This window comes from Halichondria panicea, chromosome 3 (genome assembly GCF_963675165.1).
Source record: "Halichondria panicea chromosome 3, odHalPani1.1, whole genome shotgun sequence".
Lineage (NCBI taxonomy): Eukaryota > Metazoa > Porifera > Demospongiae > Suberitida > Halichondriidae > Halichondria > Halichondria panicea.
The window spans coordinates 2,477,630-2,497,925 of record NC_087379.1 but is presented as its reverse complement, the minus strand read 5'-3'; the positions used below and the strand labels follow the sequence as shown (position 1 = coordinate 2,497,925).

Below are 20,296 nucleotides of genomic sequence, written 5' to 3'. Positions count from 1 at the left end.
ACGTTTGGTTAAGATTAAATTCTGACTGACCACTAAATACTGTTTCTAGGTGGTACGTACTGTCATAATGAAGTTTAAGGTTTAAAGTGATTCATTGCTTATACATTTCTTTTTGTCAAGACAAAGGGCTCTATAAACATATTCACATCTGCTCACCTCCATGGGAACAGCAGCACAGGGCCAGGACCACAGTGATGATGTCATTCAGTCTGGGAGCCATGGCTGCACAGTCACTGTACTAGCTAACTACAGTTTGACAATGTGTAGCTCTATGTGGGAGGGTGCTGGAACTTTTGTGAATAGCTGAGTCAACACATTGCTACAACAACCACAAAAATGCAGCATTCCCAAAAACTGGCAACGGTGACGCATATACCCAAAGCATCTCAATTAGAGTAAAGGAAGCGTTATAGCTACGTACAGCAATGGTGTTTGGAAAGAAAGGTGACATATGCACATGGCTTCAACTTGGCTGTGACAAAATCCATGTTTGGGCTCTGAGGCATGAAAATTAGAACTACCTTTTGAAGTTGTGTCTACAGACTACAACACACCTAAACATTGGTTAGTCATAGAGCAGTACAGAAGCTGCACGTTAGCATTGAAGTAAAGTCATCTGCATCAGTGTACATAAAATACAGAAAGAAAAAGACGTAGAGTGAAAGAGATCGAACCCCGTGCATGCATGCAGTGGTCATGAAGTGGACACATGTTATAGTACTTATACATGTAGTTATTACACTGAAATTGGTTAAAGGTGAGTAGCAATTGTGGATTCTAACTAGCAACAGAGATACCCTGTAAGCTATAGTTGTAATAATATCTACTGAAACATCAATTCCCCGTCGTGTTAATCACAGCTCAGCAGCCTAAAGTCTATGAAGTGACCATCTCCACCTTCAATGATGAACTGACACCTCCATACCACTCAGTGCCTCTCTACTGCAGTATCTCCCCTCAACCAGACGAGCCGTTGTTTTATCGATGGACACACTCCGTTAATGAACAATACGTTTCGGCCACTGCCACCTCTCCTTATGCCTTTTACAAGCCGCTATTCAACCACCCTCGATATGGTAGGGTGTTCTGTCATGTGGAGACAGAGGAAGGATTTCTAGGCACAGGAAGCATTCTGTTGGAAGCACAAGGTAGGCGCCAGAGAATGCTATAGTTACTTCGAACTGATAGTGTGTATAGTAAAGTAGTCTTACAGAACATTTTATGTTCGTGAAGAACCAAAAGCCTTGATTTCATTCCTGCAAAACTGATGCCACTATACATAATTATAGCAAAGTGTTTCTCACCCTTAGAAAATCGTATAAACGTAAAAAGTTGCACACACTCAGTAACGATCTTCTATATTACACAGCCTACTCTAACCAAAGCCACCAAAATCTATATCCCATTTTGTACAGGGTACGTTGAAGCTATTGGGAGAACTGCGGTCAGTCTACAGCCTACCAAACCTCTCATTCTAAGAGGTGAGGTGTCAAGGCAGTACAGCACTGACAACAAGAGCCCACTACTCAACACGAGGGTCTTAACAAGATGGAGCTACAATGGAGTCCCCATTACACAGCCACTAGACTCAGATCAACCTACTCTTTCTTTCAACAGAACACAAGAATCCGATACTGGAGAGTATGTACTGAGTGTGTCACATTTCTACATTTCAAGAGGCTTTGATAGAAATAACGAAACTGAAGGTAATATGCTGGGAATTGCGGGGGATATTAACAGGCAATGCAGTGACATAGTGCTGAGTACTCTAGGACTGTACGCTATCTTCAGTCCTGTGGAATTTCAAGTCAACATAGGTGAGCAGCATTCAGTATACAACATTATATGCAGTCTACCTTCTACATGATTATGGTAATTACATGATGAAGACTCATTATATACGAGGGCATTTACATTCTCTTATGCTGTATACAGGTACTAAACAGATTCCCGCTGAACCAACTAAAAGTACCCACTATTATGAATTCTTTGAGAAAAAGCAAGTATATGTGATGATCCAGATACCACTGCAGTCAATTCAAGGGATTGACTATAACCAACTCTCAGACAACTTCGAACTTAGTTACAAGCTACTCCACAACGGAAAAATTATATTTGATACTACATATAGACTTTCTAGCAGAGGTAGTACAGTCAGTGAATACAGGCTGATCAATGACAGCACAGTGGAGGCAAATCTGATCTTTTTCTCACCTACGGCACTGGATGTGGGGATATACGAGTACCAGTTCTATGTGAGGACTGAGGATGTACAGAGGGTGCTCGATATAACACAATGTGACACAAGCTATCAGAATTTCCTAGATGGTGGAATGCGACTCCTGTTCTTCCTAATTGGAGAAGCTACCATTTACATCGAAATGGCTGGTGAGTGGATGCATGCATAAAGAACAGTATCACATTTAGCTATAATACTCGAAAATGAAGTACAGAAGATGAAGTACAGAAGATGAAGTACAGAAGGATAGGCCAACTGAATTTTAACAACTGTTTCCCTGCTATAGTAATAACTGCAGTGCACAGTACATTAAAACTCCATGCATTGGTATAGTTATACTAGGCAGGTATGTATACCTACTATTGATAATAACAACTATAATAATTATATGATAACATTTACAGATCGGATTTCTGTGAATGCCAGCAAATACTACTACAGTATTGGTGATGAGGAAGGCTCAACACTATCATGCACACTAGCTCAACAGAACAGCAGCGCGCAGGAGCTGAACTGGCATAAGAATGGATACCAAGTGATGACAACAAATTTTTCAAGCATACTGTATATTAACATTTCCGATACTGTGGAGAAATTGGACTTTGTGAATGAGTACGGCACGTACACATGCACTGCTATGGAAACGGATGGTCGACAAAGCTCAAAGTCGATACATATTGCAGAAAAAGGTAAGCTAGTACAAGCATAATTTCAGTATCAAGCAAAATAATAATTACGTACAACAAACATAGAAGACTAAAACGCGATTCTATCTCGCGATCTTACTGCAAATGCATTGTTGATAGGCATACGCAGTTCATGCATGGAAAGGATTGACAAAATTGGATAAACCTAGATTGACCAAATTCAAATTTCTTTCCTTGCCGAAATGTATCCACTACATAGTAGTAGCAATATAGACACTCACCTTATCTGCCAATGCAGCATCCTTCAGTCTCCAGCTCCGTCCCGAAAATGGCCTGGATTGTGTAAGGAAACAAAACAAAAATGTGACAAACATAAAAGACTAAATTCTCTACCCCATATAGGTATCAGTGTCAACAGAAGCCGTTAAAACAGCTGTTCTAAGTGAACTAAGATCCACCTTCTCCCAAACATGTAACTGTGACATCACGCTAGACGAGTTCACCATGGCAACCATGTTATGTGACGATAACAATATGCTTACTTTGAGCTCGGACTTGTTGTTTTCTGACCAAGATGGAGAACTGACAGCATCGAATTTGCTCAGCTCTGCTGCCGGTAGACTTATGGGAGTGAGGACATTCAACGATGCAACGTTGGTGATTGATACCAGCTGTGCCCTAAGGGATGCTCAAGGGCGCTGTATAGAGGTAAGAGCAACGTGTAACTTTGTCTACAGTCACACAATCATTGCTTATATTACAGGGACAGCCCAGACAGGAGAACCAGCTCACAACACTGGCTATTGTATTATTGGCAATGCTAACTCTAGCAATAATGGTGGCTATTTTAACAGGACTGATACGGTGAGACAATAATCAATGTGCAACAGTGTAGTCACTGCAAGTTTATATAATATACAGGTGTGTACTCAAGTGTAGAAAACAAAAAAACAAAATCAAAGAGTCAAGTAATGTTCAGCCTCCGCTACAAATGGTAACACCGTCTCATCGTCCAATCACAAGCCCAGAAATTTCCATTGATCCGCAGTCGTACTCGTACCCGCAAATCCACTCCATTGTAGGAAGAAGAGCAATTTCGTTTGCTGGAAGAGCCAATCATCACGTACTAAGAAACACTCGTTCTAACAGAATGGGAAACAGCAGTACTAGCCAGAGAACAGAGGCAAATGGAACGGAATCTGCCAAGAATTATACTTCGGAACCAATACCATCCAGATTGGAATCTTCCCTAAATTGCGTACAAAATCCAGCTTATACTGTGACTACCAGCGATAACCAAAGAGACACCATTCTATCGAATAACTATCAGAGCATTCGTCGCGGCAGAGGGTCCTCTCCAGATGGGGCGTCTGGACGTCATATTTACGACTATCCCAGATTTGGGGAGGTGGAACCAGAATCAGAGCAAGAGGAAAGCCGGGAGGAGTCAGACTACTACATTTAATGATTAAGAGCACAGAACTGATCAATACATAGTATGTACACAGTAAACCTATTTGTTTTGTTCCTGTGTTTGCACTAAATGTCACAATTAATTGAATTATCACATCTCCCACCCTGTGGGTGAAATGTAAACAAACTTGGAGTCTACACACACAACATTACACTGAACAAGCTGAGGCTAAGAGTGAAACTCAAAATGTTGTGGCTTCAAGAACAGGGGAGGGGGCTTGTTGGGTCTTACAGGTAGTCACATTGCATGATGCACCATCTGCTTTAGTCTTCAGTTCACAGGCTATACAATAAAGATACAAAGCATCCAGTGAGAAGAACTGAGTATTAGAATTAGTAAAGCCATGTTACCCTTCATTAGCTACTTGTGGCTACTAGTGTTCCTGTGCTCTTCAGCTGTCTTTGTACTACCCATCAAGGGCCAGGTCACCTGTCAAATATCTCAAGGTGCGGAGATTAAAGTCATTTCATCAGACTATGACACTATAATAAATTATGTATTAAAATGAGTGAGTCCAATAGTAATGTACAACCTATGGCTTTTCTTCAGAAAACCTAGGAGACTACATTGAAAACAACCCAAACGTGTTCTCCACTGAAGTTCAAGCTCAATTTCAGAGTGTCCCAGGAAGTCCATTAGGAGCAGCCATGGTAACTTGGAGGCTCACTGACCCAGGTTGCATTCAAGTAGTGTGTGTCAGGTTTGAGAACAGCGATGGTGACATCGTCATCAGCAACGAGTGTCTGGATGATACCACAGTAACAGAGATGGTTATCGAGGGGTTGCCATGTAACGTGCGTGTCAAAGCTGTCATGGAACTTGCAGCTGGTGGAAAAGGACGATCTCAGTCTTCAAATGAGATATACATTGGAGGTGAAAACATGTCCCTAAAATCAACAATAAGTGTATATTTTACATTATATATATATCCGTCATATTTCGGGTCGTCATCATCAACAGTATAACTTACTACTATTTCCAGGTAATTCGTCTCTGCCACCAGCAGTACCTCCCCCCAACGTGCAAGCGTATCTAGACAGCGGTGTAGTGGTCCTGACGTGGGATGAGGTCGAATGTGCACAACAGAACTCTCCAATCACCTTGTACGGTGTTTATTATAATGTTGTGAACCAGAGGACTATTGTGATTTTAGTAATAGAAAGAATAATCAGGAGCAGCCAAACACTGATGAATGGCAAAATCCATATTCCAGATTTGAGTCAGCGTTATCAGTTTAGAGTGGCTGCCATAGGAACTGAATTTGGGCCTCAGTCAAATGCTATCGAATTTATACCAGCCACTTTAAGTGAGTCGATCGAACAAAGGAATTATTTATACCTAGCAATTAATTTTGTTGTTTTCATCTATTATACAGATCCAATACCTACAACAGATCCACCCACCACACTCCCACCCACTACACCATCTCCACCACCAACTACCTTTCCACCCACTACATCACCTCCACCGCCAACCACCCTTCCACCTACTACACCGCCTCCACCAACTACACAGCCTCCCACTCAACCACCTGTCACCACCACCACCACCACCACCACCACCACACCATCTACACAGCCAACAACAATGCGTCCAACCACAATGGCACCCCCTATCACTACAACAACCACTAGCAGGCCCATTACAACTACCACAAGACGAGCTACTCCCACTACAAGACCCCTAACAGACAGGCCTAATACCACACCTGGAGTTACAAGTGAAGAAGAACTTAGTGATGGCACGACAACCGATTCTGAATTCATAGGTACTGAGGAAGGAATGGTAACAATAGGTGAGGAGTACTTTGCAGGTGTTATAGAACTCAGCTTTAGGTTAATATATTCCTCTATAGTCAATGTGTGGTAATAACTAAAACAGTTGAAGCTTCAAAACTGTCCATGCACCATATAATTATATAGAACAGTTAAACACACACGAATACCATAGACACGACCACCTGGTGATGCTTCCACTCCCTCCCCCATGCACAGACCGAGTTCAACCGATAGTCGTGGGTGCTGTAGTAGGAGTGATGGTGATCATCATTCTGGTGCTGCTGATACTATCGGGCATCATACTGGGATGGATGCTATGGTGAGGCTAACTAACAGAGCTAAAATTAATAACATCGTAAGACACAAAACTCTTTTTGGAAATATGTAGAACGCAATCATATACTATTAATATTGGAACCTCTGAATAAGGAACACTGTAATATGCCGCTCTATATAAGGACGGTCTACACAAAATCTAGTGCATTAAACCTTCGACTAAACAACCAAAAGCAGGCAATTCCTGTCATTCTCTGCAAAAGAGAAATGTGATCAGTTGATATTAGTCGCAAAATGCACAAGATTCTACTGTATAACAAGCAACAAGATGATACAACAAACAAAATTGCATTTTGACAGAGTCCTAACACAAAATATATATATTCCTACTGTAGGAGACACCGGACAACGTGGAAGGAGTGGAGGGCACGCAACAAAAGACTGAGCATCAGTGGCCCTATTACCGTCAACGATATGTTCCTGGAGGTGAAGAGGGACAGTCAGCTGCTGCAGACACAGTCTCAGTCTCGGGGCTCAAACAAGGACACACTCAAGAAGTCAGACAAGAACATATATGACGAGATCAAAGGTGAGAAATACATGCAGAAAAATTGAGCTATATAATTATAAAGAGCATTAAAACTAGTGTGGTGTTGATATAAAGCATTTAGCGATTTGCCAGCTATATAGATAGGGCTAATAAACTATATAGTGCAAGGTCAGCAGTGCATAATTATGATGCCACTAGGATGTAAACAGTTTGGGCTTAAAGCTGTTGCCACCCACATTGCTAACCATATTAACTTTGGCTATTGTGACTCTAAAAACTTTGAACTATTACAATTAGCACAAGGCGTACACCACCGTTTTGATTAAAAAGGTGGCAGCTTACACAACAAGTGTTCCACTTCAAGCAACCATACCGTAACGCTCTACAAACTGTAGCAAAGTTCTCAATTAAATTAGAGTTTAAAAGGCTTTGTAAAATCGAGTGCAGCTAATTTAGATCCCAAGGAGCTACTGTAACATCATAATTTGTATCGGCTTCAAGCACATTACACAATTGTATAATTACCGGGAATTGTAGCTACTATATGATCAAGTGAGATTTAGTACCAAACACAGCACAGAGAATTCACATTAACACAAACACACACATACACACATGCATGCACCTAGCTTCAGAGCCCAAGATAAAGGACTTCAAGAGATACGTGCATATTGGAGAGGGGGAGGAGGTATCACTGAAGGTGGAGTTCACGGGATTCCCCAAACCAAGTATTGATTGGTTCTATGACGGCATGAGACTGGACACAAACTCACTCAATGGCAGAGAAATTTTGAACGATGGTACTATCTTCATAAAAGAAGCCAATAGGAAGCATGCAGGGATTTACGACTTCATTGTAAGCAATTCTCTGGGCAGTGTGGAGGGATGCACGAAGCTTACAGTGTATGTAGAGGAGGAGGTGGATACTTCGACTGTGGATAGGAGAAAGAGGAATGGAACCAAGCTAGAGAGCCATATGGTCAAGAAGGAGAGGTTTGGAGAGCACGTATCCCATTGCCACACCTTCAACAACAAAGGATTCACTGCTGAGTTCCAGGTTAGTGTCAAATACTAATCTGATATTCACTGGCTCGTAACGACAACTGTTACTAACAATTATTGTCAGTGCATTCCACTCTTCAACATGTCGTCTATTGTATTACATTATACAGTATGAGATAAGTGGTATATACCTCTGATAAAGGCCGAGTACTGATCAATATTTACAAAAGGACAGTATAATATTATTGGCCCTAAAAATTGTGACATTCAAATTTCCTATAAATGCATGATCGTACTATACCTATAATTATGGATACTGTCATTTTAAGAACTTATAAACAAATAAGGCTGGATTCCAACTATTTACAACCTCTCTATTGAGGATAGCGATAGGCATGACAATTCTGCATTCACCACGCACTGCATGTATACCTATATCATAGTCCCTGCTGTCAGGGGAGGAGGATGAACAGACTTCAGTGGGCAGGACAGGGGAGAACCGGTTCAAGAACCGCTACAAAAACATCACTCCTTGTAAGCCATTCTTATATTATTAACAGTGCCTTGAACAAAAGTTGTGACTATAATCCAACAGATGACAGGAATCGCCTACTCTTGGAGCCTATCAACCACTCAGAGTGTCAGTATAACTACATCAATGCCTCTTACGTAGACGTAAGTTGCTACGATGAAATAGAGCTTACTCTTGCATGGTGTAACATGGTAGAGTAAAGATTACTAACATAACTTACACCTGTAGTGAAGGCTTTGGTGCTTACACCACAATACACAGGTTTCATGCACTATTAGTGCATGGTATAGTAACACACTTCTCTGTTTGAATACACATGCAGGGATACGTCAAGCCAAAAAGATACATAGCAGCACAAGGTAAGCTATCTGAGTGCATGTACAGAACATTGCACCAAAGATACACGTATAAAAATGAAATCTCCCGTGGGCAGCTTAAAATCAATACTGTGTATAAGAATTGGCATTACCGAGATATCTCATACTACAGTACTATAGGATCTTAACGTGTGTATGCACTGTTCCACTCACCCGTCCTTGTTCTCTGAAGGTCCCCTTCCCTCGACAATTGTCGACTTCTGGAGGATGATCTGGCAGGAAAAGGTGCAGACCATTGCCATGGTTACCAGCCTAACGGAGGGACGACATAAGATGTGTGAGCAGTACTGGCCAGACACAGGGAGTGCTGAATACGGTCCATTCATGATCACTCTAGTGGAGACACAAGTCTTTGCTGACTATACTATAAGGACTTTCCAACTGTTGGTGAGTGAGTGTTGTTTACAATTGGCTTAATCAAAACATACACTAACAGTAAGTCATGTGTGCACACTGCATCAGTCTGACATGTGGGTAGCTAGACACAACAATTTGTAGCCATAGAGTTTGTAGGTGGCGTAAGCACGTAATGTATACGTACGTACACCTACTTTAACCAGTATAACTTGTTCAATGAAGACAGTTTAAACAGAATTGAATACACAATGTTAAGTAGTACGCAAATGACATCATCCCACCCCACACCCAAACCACAACACAGACCTTAGAGCATGTTGAGAGTGCCCGCAACATTCGCAAGATCACTCATTACCAGTTCCTCTCATGGCCAGACCATGGGATACCGGAGTATCCCGGGCCATTGCTGGCCTATCTCCACCGGGTGAAGAGTATGCATAAGCCAACAAAGGGATCCATCCTTGTACACTGCAGGTAGAGAGAATAACAAGCTATTAGTATACACAATTAATAAATCAGTAACTATATTACTGTGTAGTGTGTACGCACTTAGCATCCTTGTTTAGAAACTATTTTCTAAGCCATGATACTAGGGAAATCTGAGGGAAATCATATTTAGTTCGTTAGGCAAGTGTAAAAAGAACAAATTCAATGCTATAAGAAAGATTGGGTGTTTGTGTCAGAGTTGTTACACTGTGCTTCCTATACAGTGCTGGTGTAGGGAGGACAGGCACACTGATGACAATAGACATTGCATTGTCACAGGCAGCTCGTGAGAATGTCATAGACATTGCTGGCATTGTGTGCAAGATCAGATCACAGAGAATGAAGATGGTGCAGACACCAGTAAGTATAGTATCTATAGAAGCATGCAGATGATGCAATGAGTCCAGCAAGCAACCAACAACTGTGACTTAATTGTACCCAACACTCGTTACACTTAGACCTGAGCTTCTTGAGCAAAATACACTGTGTTTTCTTTAGCTCCACCTTCCTAGCTATAATTATGGTTTTCTTATTTAACATACACAGGAGCAGTATGCATTCATTCACGATGCTGTGCTTGAGAGCATCACATGTGGAGAAACACAAATACCAGCCCCAGGCTTCAAGAAGGCAGTAACTAAGATGTCCAACAAGAACGGGGAGACTAGTCTCACTGGATATGAAAAGCAATTTGAGGTAAGGCTTGGCGTAATTCTAATGGTACAGTAAAGTGAAAGTGGCAACTAGAGACACAACATGAATGAAGTTGTCTACAGCATAGCTTATACTGAGTGCCACTCACCAACATGACTCCTTTGCCCTCACTCTTTCCTCAACATACAGACACTGGAGAAAGTGAGTCCCCAGTCTAGAGACCTGCCTCGCACGGTATCCCTGAGGTGTACTGACAAGAATCGGAGCAATGAGTTCTTACCCCGTGAGAGAATCTTACTATACAGATTTAATGTATTATCGTAATTAACCATGGTTATACTCTCTGTATAGCTGACAGAAGCAGAGTGTGGTTGCAGGCTCAGAACATGGACAAAACATATATTCATGCTTCTTATGTCAATGTAAGTCGTTGAAATTACCATTGCCTAAACTAAAAGTGTTGTTATCACACATTTGTATTGCTAACTCCCCTATAAACATGCAAGCCTTTTACAAGAGGATAAATACCATGCAGGTGGTTTTGTTAGCTTATACATACATATTCAATGAACAATTAACAAAAGGACGTGAAATAGCGTATTTACCTACCGTAGGGTTACAAGCAGAAGAATGCATTCATCATAGCACAAGCTCCGATGGAGAACACTACTGAAGATTTCTGGAGGATGGTCTATGAGAGAGACTGTGCAGTGATTGTCATGCTCTCAGGTCTAGACGAGATGGAGGAGGTAAAACATTCTTAAGCATTGAATTTAAATGATAGTTCTTTTAGATATAGCATTCGTTTCTGTAGCGAGATTCACCACAAACAGACCACAGATCCCTAACTACTACTTAGTACTACTAGATGCTGATCTGTGCCATAGACTTTGTAAAAGCCCCAAAAAACTCACATGCCTGCCATGAAGGTAGCAATCCCAATCCATTCCACTGCCATATTTGTAGCTTTTGCATGTGAGCCGATTACAGTATTTGTTTTGCATGACCCTTTACCTGTTGCACTGGTAAAGGAGCACCAATAAAAATGCTAAGAATAGTCACGACGCGGATTTGATAAAGGGTCATGTCTTACAAAAGCTACTCCATTCTTCCCAACACTGTACTGCTCTAGGAGTGCTGCTATCGCTATTGGCCAGACAGTCAGGCCAAGGCTGCCATTAATGGGGAGAAGCATGGAGCACACACCGTCTTTACTCTGGAGAGAAAGAGGCAGGAAGGCTTCCTAGTGAGGACGTTTGGAATCACCAACCCCAAGGTATCGCCCCGATCACCACATAGCTTGTATGTACCTACCTACCGTACGTATAGCGGGTTATATTCGGGGGGAGGCAAAAAAATCATGGTTGAGCAATATTCGTTTTCGTTGGTTGCTGTTTACACTGAAGTAGGCATTCGTGAAATTACCGGCTATACGGTATGACATGTGTACGTTTTTATGCGCCCTCCTGCCAATAATGATTTGCTCGATAAAGTTTAAGTATAAATACTGTGATTTTACTTTCCTCTATTAACATCTATTCCCCTCCAAGGGTGAAGATTTGCGGAAAGTGATCCAGTTCCAAATGGCGGGTTGGAGCCAGGATGGAGTGTGTATCAACCCGGTGGCCCTCATGAAAGTGCTGGATAAACTAATGATAGCTCAGAGGAGAACGGGAGACAAACCCATTATCGTGCATGGAAGGTTCGGAGATTTAAATTACCGTAATAACGAGTCGATAACTTGAAAATTATTATGCTCACTAAAAAATGGTGCTATATTAGGTTGCAAGCGTGAAAAAGTCATACAGTCCCTTTCGTGTTATTTTTGTTATTACACGATTTGGTAAGGGGCATAAAACACATAATCATAATTATAGAGATTCCTCTTGTTTTATGCAAAACACTCGGTCTCATGCTGTATCTACTAATTATGGGTGACATTTTAACGTGGCGCCTACGTAAGAAGTTTATGCTGTTTTAATTTTGTCGGCAAATAATTAGTTAGACTTCATCTGATTAGGACCTTGTTTGTTATAAAGCTCTCAATGCCCACATCATAATTATGTGTGCGTGTGGTAATTCTGTACTGGTGTTTAGTCCACACCTGTTCTACCCATAGCAACACCGTGGGCAGGTGTGCCGTGTTCTGTGCCCTGCTCAACTGCATTGACTCTTGCAAATGTGAGAGCGTTGTCGATGTGTTCCAGACCGTCAAAGCCCTCAGGCTACAAAAACCGGGAGCCATACAAACTGTGGTACGTGATAAAAAACTCATGTATGCAATATACTGTATAGCGGGTAATTTTCGTTGGTGCAAATTTTCATACAGACCACCCATTTTAAGTTTCGTATTTTAAATATTCGTACAGCTCAGGATAGTGGCGTTAAATCTATTGCGGTAGAATAATTTCTTAGTTTTAATTTTCGTATGATATGCTCTTCAATACAAAAACTTCCACTATACGAAAATAACCCGCTATATACGGTACTACAATCATCATTACACCAATTATTAGATGCTTATGATTAGTGGAGTGATATGATCTAATCTTCCAAAATTGGCATGTATAGCTACTCAAAGCAATTCCTCCCCTACACGTTTTGATCATCAACATAACCCATATAACACGGTACTAATTCATTGTGTTTGGGCGTGAGTACATCGAATAATGGCCGCAGGCCAACCTCTATATCAGTCCCAAAGCCTTCATAGCATGTGTTCAAGTGTAGGCCACCACCTGCTTATTAATGTACAGCGTACAGCCACATTTGGTTTGCCCTAGAGGTTATATAGACAAGCGTCAATGAACCTGCCCTACACCACTTATGCAGCATCATATCATATCATAATTATGTGTCCCATGCTGTTCCTTTATCAACCCACCACAAAGTTAGCTTATCTCAGAGCTTCATCTGTATAGTTTTCAAAATGTATAATTAATTAAGGATTCAGTCTTTCAATTATCATTGCAACAAACGAATGATTGCCACATCAATGTGGATAAATAAATATGTGCTTATTGTATTTTTATGCCTCAGTGCGCATGCGCAAGCGAGGTATACGGGGTACAGTGTGTTTGTGCCTGTGTCTGTGTGTGTAGACTGCTACAGCTGCTCAAGGATCAATAAAGTGTAAGTATATAAGAGTTTCTAGGCTTCTATAGTCATGTTTTCTTGGATTATAATTCGTGAATTTGTAAAATAATGCTTCATTCTCGAGTTATTCCTAGTTTTGCTTATACTTGGAATATTATTGCAGCCTTTTCAGAAGAGCACATAGCCAAACTTGTTTACCGAATGTTGCTACCCTACTTAGTAGTTAGTTCTGCACTAGGACGCTAGCTATTGGTAGCTGCAAGAGTGAGAAGAGAGCTGCAAGGCTCTATACTGATTCAGCAGCCATTAATTTTAGCTTCTAGACTTTGTACTTTTGGCATCCATTTTAGCATGTAATTACGGATTAGCTTGCATGCAGTAAAATAATTATTAGCAATATAGCTTATATAATTATAGCTTTATGTTATGCCGGTATAGTTTTGACACATCCACTGAGAGCATCAGCACTCGCGGTGCTTTCATCTTATGATATTGTTTATCACTCTCTCTCTCTCTCTCTCTCTCTCTCTCTCTCTCTCTCTCTCTCTCTCTCTCTCTCTCTCTCTCTCTCTCTCTCTCTCTCTCTCTCTCAATAATGCTCTCTGCACCCCCTCAGGAGCAGTACTGCTGTGTGTACGACCTCATATCTCTTTATCTCAGCTCATTCACACTCTACTCAAACTTCAAGTGAACAAATAACAAACTCAGTTAAACATTCTCTGTTTACTTAAGAACGCATTACATGCTGCTATTATTATTGTTACAGTCACCCATGCACTCATATAAATTTACATTACTGATAGTACGTTATGATGCAATTATGCCACTGACCGCAAATCATATAGTAATAATTATAGTGTTAACCTAAATAATAGAGCATCTTTGAAATTCCACAGCATATGCGCATGCATGAAGAAAGTCAACTATTTCCTATAATTCTAGCTAACATATAACATTACAAGTACCCCAGCGCTAAATGCATTGGGGCATGTTCAAAAAGTATTTTAGTGTTAATAATCATAGACTGTGTTGTGGAAGAGGAGCTTATTGAATTGTGTACATGTTGATGGTACATGTATACGCCCAGGAGTGTATACTGCCCTTTGCAGCTCACTTGGAAGTTTGGGTCAAAATTAATAGCAAAAAACCACTTGAGATAGTTTACATAAGTAAACCACAATACTATAGAGCAAGAGACAAAGTTTAAATTTTGGAACAGAAGATTCTATAGACCTGGTTTTGTTGTTGTAGTTTTTCACGCTATTTGATGTAGCTCAGTAGTATTACCCCAATGAGTTTCCTGAATTCACTGAGGTACATACCGGGATTTTCTGAAAGTAATCCCATGGACTAGATATTCGTCATGTTTGTGGGAAAGTATGGGCTCAAGCTAATGACATACACTGCATCCCTGCATGGTCGTGTAAAGCGATCTAGCTATTTTGGCTGTCACTGAGAAACAGCCTGATGCTGAACCAGTCTCCAATTCTCTACCACATAATACGCCACTTAACTCCTCTTGATAAGGATTAGTTTTTCCTGGTTACCCAAACCCAACTAGTAGTTTATGCTGAATACTGCTAGATCTATAATTATAATTATTCACATTAACTGGTTTATAGAATCTTCTGTTCCAAAATTTAAAAACTTTGTCCCTTCAATAGTGGTTTATTTATGAAAACTGTTACACTTATCTCAACCGGTTTTTTGCTGTTTACCCCAAACTTCCAAGTGAGCTGCAAAGGGCAATAATATTATAATAGCATTTCCTGTCAATTAATTAAAGGACATCTATTATTGGTTATACCTTAAATTGCTCCTAAGCATAAATTGCAGGTCTATAAATCTGACCATCTGACCATGCATGCATATTTAATAAGGTATTGATCTAATTTTTATGTCATGTACAGTAGAACCTCGATTATCCGGCCCTCGATTATCCGGAACCTCGATTATCCGGCTTGGCAGTTTTCTTTTTAATCAGATTACATAATTCAGAAAATGGGCGTGTCCCTCAAATGCGCATGCGCGTTGCAGCTGTTACCATGGAGACATGCCTGCTTTTCTTTTGCGCATGTGCAGACAATCATGCGGCACTGCTGTTCATCAATAAAGTGGGTGGATCAAGGCGTGGTTTATCTATTCGATTATCCGGCATATTCACTTATCCGGCCTGCTTCTGGAACCAAGGTGTCCGGATAATCGAGGTTCTACTGTATATATATATATCAAGTGTATTTACGTATCAAGTGTATTTACGTATCAAGTGTTTATTTCTAAAATAAACATGGATGAAAATTATCTAAGCATGCGGATTTTAAATATTAAATTATAATTATATCAACACCTAGATATGTAAACCCATGCTTAGATATACATATCAACACCTTGATATATAAATCCATGCTTATAGATATACATATCAACACCTTGATATATAAATCCATGCTTAGATATACATATCAACACCTTGATATATAAATCCATGCTTATAGATATACATATCAACACCTAGATATATTAATCCATGCTTATCAACACCCAGATAATTATGATAATAATAAACAATCATGCTAATTATATCAACACCTTAATTGATAATTATCAACACCTAGATAACTTATAAATCCATGCTTATAGCAACTACATCTTGATAGTATATCAAGTGAAAACTTTCACTCTTGAGATAAACGGCACCCCCATACAAACTCTGGTTAAAGTCACAGACAGTTATATGCATGACATGCATAATGCAATCTCGTCGTAGTGAGCCCCACAATTTACACTGGCATGCATGTGTGCATGCAAGCATAGTACACTGTGAACAATCCTTGATAAAGCACAATTTTCTTGCAAGTAAGCTGCTGATAAAATTTTAGCGCTGAGCAATAGGTACAGGGACTCCCAACTGGCAAATTCACTGATAAGCTCCCAACCAAGTTATGTATTATAATTTTACCATGCATATAGCAAGTGTGTATATATATAACTTGTGGATGCAATGAATATCTGTAAAACTGTCAACAAAAATAATGGGTGTCAAAAGGTTGAGATTGACGTATTGTGCATACGTGCAAACTTAAAGAAAGCATGCATATATAGATCACTTTATATCTGTGTATTTGTGTGCATCTTTGACATGATCAAGTAAATCAGACAAAGCTTCAAATGTTGGCCTCGCCCAAGGATCTAGTTTCCAGCAATCCAGCATAAGCGTGTAAAAGTTTACCAAGCAGTTTTGTGGGCGTGACATGAGGGTACCTGTGCATATGTGTTGTTGTGCTCGAACAACTGTTAGCTCAGAATAAGGTTCTTCGCCATCTGCAATGAGCTGCCATAAAAGTATACCATAAGCCCACACATCAGATTTAAGACAGAATCGCTTGTCTTTAAGAACTTCTGGAGCACACCATTTAATGCGTAGTTTAGTGGATTTTTCGACCGCATATTCTTCATTATATTTATGCAGAACCACGGCTGAACTCAAATCATTTATTTTGCATCTCAAATTTTCTCCAACTAAAACGTTATCTACTCTAATGCGTCGATGAATGCAGAGATTTTCCTGAAGATACTCAAGTCCATGTGCAAGTTGCTTTCCAATAGATATTTGTTGATGTAGCAGCAAGGTATTATTGTTTCGTAGGTAGTTCTCTAAGTTTCCATTTGACATGTATTCCAAGATCATGTACACAGGTTCACCTGTTGTTATCGAATCCACCATCGTCACGAGGTTGGAATGCATGAGTTTCTTCAAGATATGTATCTCCATAAGTATTTCGGATGGAGAAGCACCTGATACAGGTTTCTTGATTGCAATTTCAGTGCCGTTGTACTTTCCTCTCCAAATTTCGGTCTTATTTTTACCTCTATGAATTATTTCTGTCATTTCTAATTTTCGTTCATGTACGTCTGTTGAAATTGCGGAAGGTAAATGGTAAAGCCTACTTAAATTAGTTTTAAGTTCATCATATTTAGATTCAAAATCTTTTGTCAATTTCTCTAGCCGCTGATCTACCTTTGTTTCTTGCTCTTTCACTTGTTTTTGAATCTCTTCGTCTCTCATCACAATTAACTTTTGCAATGCTTCATCCTTTTCCTGCAATTGTTGGCTATGTTGCTTAACCATTTTCTGGAGTTGCTCATCTTTTTCTGCAATTAATTCGTGCAGCTGCAATTCCTTTTTTTGTAGCATTTCTTCGAAAAATTTGATCAGAAAGGCGAAGTGCATTTGCCAATTATTTTGGTGATGCTCTACCAAATCTTTCCTCATAATTAATTTAGAGCAACCTGCGTAACTAAAGTCACATTCGATTTCATGCAATGAACACTCAACCAGGTGATCTTCTAAATTCATTCGTTTGATAGCATTCGCTCCACAGTTTTTGGGACAATCAATTGGGAACTCGGGGCAGTTATTCTTATGCTCTCCATTGATGAATTCTTGTTTATCGTGTTTGCTGCAGTAACTACAGACAACGAGCCGTTTGGGACAGAAATAGCTCAGGTGCTCAGTTCTTTCTTTCTTCTCTAATATTTCTTCACATCCATTCGGGCAAGTAGAAGTAATGCATTCGCAACTACCGCTAAGAGTATCAACATGAGCAGCTCTTGCTTTTAGTTCCCCAGTCCACAAGCAACCACGGCTAGTAAAAGGGCACTTAATACCCAGCTCAAGTATTTTGTTCCATTTTTTTCTATTAAGAATAGCAGCAACATTCTTTTCGTTGCAATTTGGGCACATATATTGGATATTACCACTATAAGGATCCTCGTCCATTATACAAGAGGCGCAAAAAGTACTTCCACAGCATTCGATCATCATAGGCTTCCTATATACTTGCTTGCAGTGTCCACAGACATGATCTTTTATTGGGGGGTCTATAAAGTCCCATTCGTACAGATAGAGCTTAGTTTCATCCATACTGCTATTCTGTACCAGAATCAACCAGAAGAAATATCTCAGCTTGCAAAAGTGATTACCACCTCCAGGCTTATTATATAGTTTGTATCAGTGCAGGGAGGGGTGTAGATTACATCTCACTGCATGCATGTGCACATTGAGCCAATCAACGCATCCGTCAATATTTTAATTGTATATTTCCTGGTTCAAAACACTATATAAACTAAAGCATAGATGTGCACATGCACAAGATATAGCAGCTGAAAACTCTAGCTATGGCAATTTATGATCAGAAAAATGAGTTCGACATACACCAGTATCAGTGGTCTTTTATTGATAATCCACCAACCGAAGAGGATTTGTGTAGTCAGTGTGCTGAAATCCTCAACGAACCAATGCTAACTGAATGCTGTGGAACACATCTCTGCAGAACATGTGCTGAGCCAAGTTTCATTGAAGGAAAACTTTATGAATGCCCTGGTTGCAATCAGCGGTCTGTTACGTGCATCCTAGATAGACCAAACTGGAAGAATATTCTTCATCTAAAAGTGAAGTGCCCAATGAAAGAAAGAGGATGCCTGTGGACAGGTGACATTCAAAGTAGCCATGATCACCTGTATGTGGATTGCAAGTACCTAGATTTTGATTGCAGCAATGGATGTGGTGAGAGTCTCGAACGACATGAGATTGTTGATCATCTCGAAAATGAGTGCCCTCAACGCTCTGTTGCATGCCAATATTGCAACCTAGTTGGTACATTGGAAAACATCGTTGGTGATCATCTCTTAAAATGCCCTAAATATCTTATTCCTTGCCCCAATGATTGTGGAGAGCAAATGAAACGGTCCTACTATGATCAACATTCAGAATATTGTACCGAATTAATAGTACCATGTCCCTACAAATTTGTTGGTTGTAGTGCTCAATCTGAGAGAAAAGTCATGCCCCAACACCTTAAAGAAGACAATCAAAATCATGCTCACCTTCAAATGAAATTTGTTCACAACAAATTAGAGAAGTCTAATGCAGAATTAATTCAGAAGATGGAAGCAAGCAAAAGACTATACAAATACCATCAGGAGGTGAGCAAAGTGAATACTGATGAGATGATAGAATCGAGAGAGCAACAGAGAGAGCGTACGTTTTCAAGGCGTGCACAAAAAATAAAAAATTGTACAAACAATTTATTTGAGAAAATTGCCAGCTACGAGCATAGATTTAAGCAAGCTCATGAGCATCTGGAACACACAATGAAGGCATTGTTCACGAAATTACCCAATATACTGTGGGAAATAGACAGCAAAGTGATTCAGTTCGAATGTAGACTCTATTCTGGTCAATTCAGCGAAGTATGGAAAGGAATACAGCATCGAAAGCATCAAGTTGCCATAAAAAAACTGAAGCTGGGATCAATGACATCATCAAAATTCCAGCAGGAAGCTTACATGCTCAGCACTCTAGACCACTACAATATTCTTAAACTCCATGGTGTAAGCACAAGCGAAGAACCACTCCAGATCATTGTCACCGAATACTTATTCTATGGCAATTTGATAAACTGTTTTAATAGTACTGAAAAAAACAAATTTAGTGTTGGGCTTAAAATCCACATTATTGAGCAAGTAGCGTCTGGAATGGCTTATCTTTGGAGCGTGAATTGTATTCACAGATCTATAACATCTCGTGCAATCTTAGTTGGCAACAAATTACATTGCAAGATAGGAAGCTTCTCATTAGCTCGAAAGTTGAAAGAAGGGGAATTTGAATATCATATCCCACAAGGAGAGAGAGTACCAATTAAATGGTCTGCACCTGAGGCTCTTATCGAAAATAAATATTCCATAAAATCTGATGTTTGGTCATTTGGAGTTCTACAGTATGAGATTATGAGCCACCAAGTACTGAAAATGCCCAATTCACAAGCC

The 20,296-nt window shown here is 40.0% G+C and overlaps 4 protein-coding genes across 4 annotated transcripts in view; 2 read left to right on the top strand and 2 right to left on the bottom strand.

Annotated features, from left to right (window-relative positions):
- The window catches only part of LOC135334403 (uncharacterized), a 130,826-nt gene that overhangs the window by 31,477 nt on the left and 79,053 nt on the right, over positions 1–20,296 (bottom strand). Inside the window, exon 2 of the mRNA XM_064529561.1 lies at positions 157–233. Coding sequence (XP_064385631.1) covers positions 157–220 — 64 coding nt within the window. The 5' untranslated portion in view covers positions 221–233. The remainder of the gene's footprint in view (positions 1–156; positions 234–20,296) is intronic.
- LOC135334387 (uncharacterized) lies at positions 210–4,455 on the top strand. Its single transcript, XM_064529541.1, has 9 exons — positions 210–757; positions 861–1,148; positions 1,416–1,817; positions 1,936–2,388; positions 2,644–2,928; positions 3,185–3,228; positions 3,289–3,594; positions 3,650–3,750; positions 3,808–4,455. The coding sequence occupies exons 1-9, from the start codon at positions 682–684 to the stop codon at positions 4,349–4,351; spliced, it is 2,499 nt and encodes an 832-aa protein (XP_064385611.1). The 5' UTR covers positions 210–681; the 3' UTR covers positions 4,352–4,455.
- LOC135334383 (receptor-type tyrosine-protein phosphatase alpha-like) lies at positions 4,623–14,281 on the top strand. Its single transcript, XM_064529535.1, has 21 exons — positions 4,623–4,806; positions 4,910–5,233; positions 5,343–5,666; positions 5,736–6,155; positions 6,355–6,457; positions 6,810–7,003; positions 7,594–8,021; positions 8,410–8,500; positions 8,562–8,641; positions 8,821–8,857; positions 9,048–9,262; positions 9,537–9,706; positions 9,943–10,078; positions 10,265–10,414; positions 10,562–10,655; positions 10,724–10,794; positions 10,987–11,121; positions 11,505–11,648; positions 11,923–12,074; positions 12,492–12,627; positions 14,085–14,281. Exons 1-21 carry the CDS (start codon positions 4,704–4,706, stop codon positions 14,157–14,159), a joined length of 3,582 nt encoding a protein of 1,193 aa, XP_064385605.1. The 5' UTR covers positions 4,623–4,703; the 3' UTR covers positions 14,160–14,281.
- On the bottom strand, positions 16,466–18,453 carry LOC135334396 (uncharacterized). The gene has a single exon (XM_064529553.1). The coding sequence runs from the start codon at positions 18,390–18,392 to the stop codon at positions 16,572–16,574; it is 1,821 nt and encodes a 606-aa protein (XP_064385623.1). The 5' UTR covers positions 18,393–18,453; the 3' UTR covers positions 16,466–16,571.